Source organism: Apteryx mantelli, unplaced genomic scaffold (assembly GCF_036417845.1).
Source record: "Apteryx mantelli isolate bAptMan1 unplaced genomic scaffold, bAptMan1.hap1 HAP1_SCAFFOLD_40, whole genome shotgun sequence".
NCBI lineage: Eukaryota > Metazoa > Chordata > Aves > Apterygiformes > Apterygidae > Apteryx > Apteryx mantelli.
In genome coordinates, this window is record NW_027118755.1 from 152,434 (window position 1) to 159,338 (window position 6,905).

A 6,905-nucleotide genomic window follows, 5' to 3' on the forward strand; every position below is an offset into this window, starting at 1 on the left:
CAGTGGAACTGAGACCCGTATTACCTGTCTTGTGATTGCAGTGCATTGCTGTATCACTCTGCCAAATCAAGAATCTAGTGTAACATCAACTCTCTTCAAAGAAGTAAATTTTGGTAGGAAGCATTCCACCCTCCATAGTCCATGCGTGGAATATTGAAAAGACCTTGGTCAGGGAGTCCCTCTGACCTCTGAAACCACCTCCTGCAGCCCATACGTGTCACGTCACGCACAGCATAAGGAACCAGGGACAGCAGTGGCTCGCTAAAATGGCCTGGCAAACTGCTGCTTTGCTCTCCCACTGTCCTCCGAGTCTAGGAGGATTTCTGCATTTACACTTTAAGGAAAGCTCTCTTGCTTTCCCCGGTTTCCTCCCCGGTTTCCTCATTCTCCAGCAATAGCCCTTCGCTGTGCGCGAAAAATGCTGGAAGGACTGGCGAAGGCCTAGCCAGTTCTGCGGGTGACATCTTAATTACGGCAACGAGTCGATCAGAGTGCCAAGAAGGATTTCAAGAGGCGCCGTCAAGGACAGAGCAGTCTGCCTCAAAAGGAGGCGGGAAAGGCACACTAAGTAGCCCATCACCACCGCTGCTCAAATCTTGCAGGCTTTATTCAGTGAACTCTGTTGTTTCCAGCAGAGTGCCACGCAGAGTCCTCTTCGGTGGGTACCGCATCACCGTGGACCCTCAGTCGATACACGCATGTGTATTCCGGGTGGCCCCAGTTGCTCAGCACCTCCAGCTTCACGTATTGTATGGAGTCAGAGCGCTCGTTCTGAAATGAGAAGAAAGCAGCTGTCTTTTCCTCTCTATCTTTTGACTACTTAGAGCTTCTCCCCTGCCAGCTACACTTCTCCTCCTCTTCCTCCTCTCCTACGCTTCTCCTGCCTCTTCCTCACCGTACCTTCAGCTGGAAAGTCTCAAAGGCATGTTCTGCAGCCATGTACGTGAACTCTCCTAGGAACAGCCCCTGCTCCTCGTTTTCTGCCTTCATCCCCTACACAAAGACGGGGGGGAGAAAACAAGAGAGTGAGGTACACAGCGGGAAGACGCAGCTTCCCTAGGGGAACTAACGAAGCGGCCAGAATGAGGCCTAGGTGGCAGTGTTGGGAAGAGCAACTTTGGGTGTGCAGGAAAGAGAATTGGCACCAAGGAGGAAAGAGCAAGTAGGGGCAAGCTTCATTATTTGGGAGGAGTCGTGGCAGAGCCAGTGTGCCAACTCCCGTAACTCAGGGCTCATTTAGTAGCGCGTGGCCCCCGAAATGGGAAGCTTTGCTTCAAGTGCACACCACAAAGGAAAGGAGTGTAAAGGAAATGGAGTAACTCAAAGCAATTTGTTTCTTCTCCAGGCTCGGAGGAAGTCACAGGCCTGGGAGAAGCCTCCCGGCATTGCGGGACCTCTATTCACCCGCCCGCCGCTGCCCTTGCTGCAAGGCTTAGAAATGCTCCTCACAACCCCCCGACTCTAGAAACCGCTTACATAGACAGCAAAGTCCTTTGGAGCACTGGAGATGTTTTCTCCAGGGGACACTCTCACTGAAATATGTTCCAGAGTAACAGCTCGTGGAAAGATTGCTTTAGGCAGCTTGATGAAGACATGACCCTGACTCCCGGCGAAAGACCAGCAGTTTCCCGGCTGATTTGCAGGCTGAAAGAAGAACAATGCACACTGTTCGTGTGGCAAAGGGAAACTCTCAACAGTGCATTTGGTCCCCCCCGCCAGCTTGCTTGCTCTCTGTTTCTTGCTGGGCCTACCTCAAGGAGAACCTCAGGAGACTTCATGGAGTGCAGCAATGGCAGCCCAGCCCAGTAGAGTATTCCTTTGGTATTGCGGAAGGAGGCAGAAGTCTTGGAATGCACGATGGTAGCCCCTGAAACACGAATGCACCCATCAAGTCCTGCCTTCCCTCGAGGACTGCATCTGTTTCTAGGGCTGTGATCTATCCGGAGCATCTCAGGAACCACGCAGGCTGTGCACCTGGCCTCAGACAAGCAACAGAGACGCTCCCCTACGACAGTTATTTCAGTTCCTGACATGCATGAACGCCAGGCAGACTCAGAGAGAAAAGGACTTCTTGAACAACCGTCTTGTATGTGAACAGTCGCAGCCCTGCTACCTGCCTCCTTTCCCTCCACTCTTACTTCCATGGACTCCACATAGGGCTCCCCAAGGAGGAACCAAGGGATGCCCGCATAGCTGTGTCCTAATGAACACTGCCACCGTGATGCCTCTTTGCACTGCACTGTCAACTTGAAAAATGCTACTATGTCTTCCTAGATCTCCAGCAGTGATAGTCACCTCTGTCTTCCTTGCGTCAGCCCCCTGCAACACACAGCAGGGACTCGTTCAGCTGTGCTAATGGGCCGTGGAAAAGGAAAGCTAACATAGGCCTAAGCATAGACAGGAGGTGCCCTGGCTTGCTTCTTCCTGTGCCTTTAGAGCCGCACCTGATGCTTTGCGGGCAAAATCCGGCATCTGGACTTGGTTATATTCCAGCTTCTCCAGTGCTTCATCGATTAACTTCTGAGCATCCTGGCAAGGAACACAAAAGAGAGCAGGTATTAGCGGCAAGGAGGCACATGCCAGCTCCCCTACTGGGCCAGCTAAGGTGAACTTGGCTGTTGCACTCTGCCCTAAGGAGCTTGGCAATTCCCTGAAAAGCTCCCAGGTTTGCTCGGCTCTCATTGGCTAGTATCAGAATAGCGGGGCTGCTCACTCCAGCGCTCCGAAAGCTGAAGTTGCGGGAACGTCTTTCTTCCTCTTACAATGCACAGGGGCAGGCCATTGGCAGCGGCCTCTCTCTGGCTCGCCACCAGCTCCCTCCTTGCTTTGCAGGAGCTCCTCCTGGAGCTGAAGGACACCTTTTCTAGGGCAGAACACTTGTGCTGACAGTGCCTGCACAGGGGTCGTAGGAGGCTGAGCAAACGGCCGAGGAGAGAGCCTTCATGGCCCACAGCGCTTATGACCCAGCCCCTTTTCCAACTGCATTCCCCAGAGCAGGAGAGCAGGAACCCTGGCTGGAACAGCGGCTTGCCCCTGCGTCAGCAAAGCCAACGTGAACCCAAGGCTGCCAGGCGCCACTCAGGCAGCTGCGTTACAAGGTCTCCCGGAGAACTGGCTGCCACATCAGCAGCAGGTGGAAATAGGGGCTGCAGGGACTGTCCTTCCAGTTTGTTACCAGAGATGATACCTAGACTGAGAGGAAGAGGAGCTGAAGACAAGTGCAACTCCCTTTGCGGCCCTCTGCTGCCCTGCAAGGAGCGTGCAGCCACAGAAGAAGCAACTGCAGAGACCCATCATACTTGTTGCAGCAGCACAAGCCTTTCTGCTGCCTCTGGCAGGGAACCCTACTAGCATACGTGCCGGGCTGCGGAAAAAAAATCTCTGACGAGAGCCTCCTGCAATGGCCCCTTACCTGTCCTGTCATGCCCGGGAGCTCAGTCTGCTTCAGGGCTTCGCCGAGAGCGCGCCGGGCAATGTCCTTTGTGCTCCATCGCAGAGCGTGAAGGACTTCCTGGAGCTCACGCAGCTGTCCTTGGAGGGTCTCGATTTCACCGAGTACTGCTCCTAACACCTCATCCGCTTGCCTGGAAGAAGTGCGCCACAGAGACAGAGACCACCGTTTTGGCGGGCTGCTGCTATGCCACGGGAATGGGAGAGAGGCAACAAACCTCCCTGAGGTGACTGGCAGCATCAGGTGGCTGGACTCCCATCAGTGGCTGAGAGCTGCAGAAGCAGCTGCAGCATGGCGACTACCCCTATGCCCCTTGTCAAGCAGCAGAAAGGTGGAGCTTCCAACAGCCCAGCCCTAGCTAAGGGGCTCACGCAGGGCTTGCTCCAGGCCTCGAAGGCACCTCGACATAGAGCTGACCACCGGCGAGAAAGGCAAGGCGCAAAGGCAGACAGGGCAGTGGGGGAAGAGCTGTGGGAATTGTGTCACGTGAAGATGGTGTGAGACGGGACTGGAGCTCCTCTAGAGCATCATCTAGTCAAGAGGAAATCATTTTTACCTCTGCGTCTTCACGTGCACGCCAGAGAGAGGAAACTCCTCCTAGAGGGACAAGAAAGGCAACATTCAGTCCAAACACTAACAGGCCTACTGCAGAAATGAAGCTCTACGGCCTTTACAGCAACGGGAAGCAAACAGGCACAGACACCGTGCCTCCGGGGACTCCGCTACTCCCCTATCATGCACTGGGAAATGATCACGACAGACTGCCAGGCAAGAGAACACAATTCACACTGCCTAGTGTGGTATTCGAGAAGCATCTAGCCTTTGAAATTTCCTGCAATTCAACAGATCGATTCTTAAAAAGCCCTTCTACTATCAAGTTGCTTGCTTAATCAGACACACACACACCTATTTTTTAGGGGTTGCTACGTTGAACGGCTGGGCAAAGAATGAGCCAAACCAAAAGACTCAAGATCTCAAAAGCAACACAGTGCTTTGCAGAAACTTACAGACCCACACCTGCAGAACAGCGGAGCATGTTCAGCTCTCTGCTATGTCTGGTGCCCAGACCAATTCACCTTCACCTGACAGACCTGGCAATGTGGCTCGTGGACCTTGCCCTAGCCCCCGAAAGAAAGGCACTTTTAACAAAGCCGCACTTGATGCCCTTGAGCTAAGGCTGGCAGAAGCAGCTTTCATTTGAGGCACTCAGAAGGTCACCTGCTGGCAGACAGCTTTAAAAGAGGAGAAGATGCAGGCCTTCGATGCTGCTCTGCTCGTCCAGATGCTTTCGCCATCAAGCAGCCCCACGTGGTAAACACCTGTCAGTCACAAACCAAAGCTCTATTTACACTTGGAACTTGCTCATGCCGGAAGAGTTGTGTGCAAGCAGGGCTCCAGTGCTTCAGGCATGCAAGCGCTTCTGAGGCTGCAGACTACTTGGGAAGGGTGGCAAGCCAACCCTGGGCATCTCCCGGGCTTTTTTAGCGCTTCGTGAGACCTTAACCAGCTGCCTCCCTCCACAGGGCTGCCTGCTCCACTCCGAGGGTCGGGCACACATGCCATCATTGTCTCTCCACTCTTCTTCTTGGCAAGAGAGAACGATGGAAGAGGGGCCTCCGAACAGATGAAGAGTCCTTCCCCGGGACATGCTCCTTTCTCCTGAAGGAAGCTTCTCCACTTCGTGGGGCGAACAGGGCAGGCTAGCCACTGCCTCTCCCCAGGCTTAGGAGAACTGGCTTCAGCTCTGGGCAAAAGCAAGGCACCCTCTTCCCATCCCCACTCCCCTTGCTCGGAGGCACGTGCAAGCGGGCCACCCCTCTCTCAGGGACCTCCTGCTCCTACTTGCGCTCCTCTGGCCACAGCCGTCTACGTGGACCCAGGCAGAAGGAAGCACTGCGTCTCTCGTAAAGAGCCACCGTTACTTGCAGCCTCTACAGACACTCACCAAAAAGGCAGCAAAACAGAGCAAGCAGCACCAGCAGAACCGTCTTCCGAGCCTTCATTTGCCTATGGAGGAGCACAGAGGAAAAGAAGGCTGAAGCTGGCTGCAGCTCTGCAGCTCCTAAGCACACTCCAGAGCAGCAGTAGCGACTGCAGCTCTTGCAGCTGCCATTCCTGACTTGGGAAGTGGCCTGCTCCCGCACGAGCTCCAGCCAGTGGTCGAGTTTTCACCCGCGGTGGCAATGGGGCATTCGGGAGGGCGAGCATTGGAACTGAGCAGCTAGGGATGGAGGATTAACTCCAGAACAGGAGAAGCGGTGCCAAGGAAAGCTAGGGCCGTGCTTCCTGCCTATGGCAGTAGAGGCGATTCTTTGGAGACGGAAGGCACATCATTCACACCTCTTTCTCCTGCCCACCATCCAATCGGTGCTTGCGCCCATACACTTCTCCCCCGACTCGCAAGAAAAGATTCTCCCTCAGCTTTACCTTGCAGTAGTGCCCACAACTTGGAGCACAAAGCGCTGAGGAAACATCACGCTCAGCAGCAGGAAATGCAAGATGAGCCCGAAAGCTCCTGAAAAACAGTCAAGATGCAAAAAGTGCAGTGAGCTCATGCAGAATTCTACGTTAAGGTTCTACTCGTCCTCTTGGTGTCGGCAGAGGGCAGGAGGCATTCTCCTCTTTCGGGCACTTGCTCCTGCTTCTGTCAGTTGCTCTGCAGCTGCAAGCAGCACAGGGCAAGGGAAATGAATTCCCTTCAGTCCAAAAATCACTAATTCATGAGGTCATTTTTCCCTGTTAGGGCTACAGAGGGTCGGCCTCTTAGTTCATGAGCAGAGCTGCCTGTCATGGTCCCTAGGACCTTGCGGCACAGCCTAAGGCCAGGGCTTCTGGCAGCTCCTGCTCTGCCTCTGACCACCTCGTTCACCTTCCATGAAACGATCCGCATTGCGAATGTAAATAAGCAGAGGGAGCTGCACTTAAGAATCGTCTCAGCTTCCTTTTACCTGGACGCTGAAGCTGGCGTTGGTCCTGCCCGTAGACTCCAGGGCTCTGGAGAACAGGCCCTTGGCTCGCAGGTTGCCTACGAGAAAGAAAAGGGTCTGAGGCACACAGGGCACGCGCTATCTGCTGTTGCCTTCAGCCAGCTTTACACTGAGCTCGGAGGCTGTCCTTGTGCTCTTCCCCCGTCCATCCCCCACACACACCCCCACCCCAGGCTGATTAGGTGCAAAAGGCACTTGAGGAAAAGAGAGGAGGCTTCCGAAAACTCTCCAAAGCAGCACATCCGTACCAGCGTACGTCTTGGCCTCGGTTTCTGAACATAGGTGCAGAGACGCAGCTGCCAAGCACCCTGTTCGCTCAGCTGTGGCCCAAAAGCGCTCTGATCTCCTTGCCGTCACGACAGAGAGTGAGCAAGCGGCAGGGGCAGCCCGCAGCTGCCGCCCTGCTCTTGCTACCTCACACAGCGGCGATGGCTTGTGATGTCAACAGCGGTCGGTGACGTCACAGC

At 54.6% G+C, this 6,905-nt stretch overlaps 1 protein-coding gene across 2 annotated transcripts; it reads right to left on the bottom strand.

Moving 5' to 3' along the window:
- Positions 1–574: 574 nt before the first annotated feature.
- Positions 575–5,958, bottom strand: LOC136996496 (SUN domain-containing protein 3-like). 2 transcript variants are annotated; one of them, XM_067317421.1, is made up of 9 exons: positions 5,879–5,958; positions 5,397–5,458; positions 4,008–4,048; positions 3,413–3,584; positions 2,445–2,529; positions 1,752–1,867; positions 1,477–1,644; positions 901–993; positions 575–771 (listed from the first exon to the last, which is right to left on the bottom strand). In XM_067317421.1, the coding sequence occupies exons 4-9, from the start codon at positions 3,422–3,424 to the stop codon at positions 610–612; spliced, it is 636 nt and encodes a 211-aa protein (XP_067173522.1). In that variant the 5' UTR covers positions 3,425–3,584; positions 4,008–4,048; positions 5,397–5,458; positions 5,879–5,958; the 3' UTR covers positions 575–609. The 2 variants fall into 2 exon arrangements, with proteins under 2 accessions (XP_067173522.1, XP_067173523.1); XM_067317422.1 differs by lacking the exons at positions 4,008–4,048; positions 5,397–5,458; positions 5,879–5,958 and having other exon boundaries at positions 3,413–3,614.
- Between the last annotated feature and the right edge of the window lie 947 nt (positions 5,959–6,905).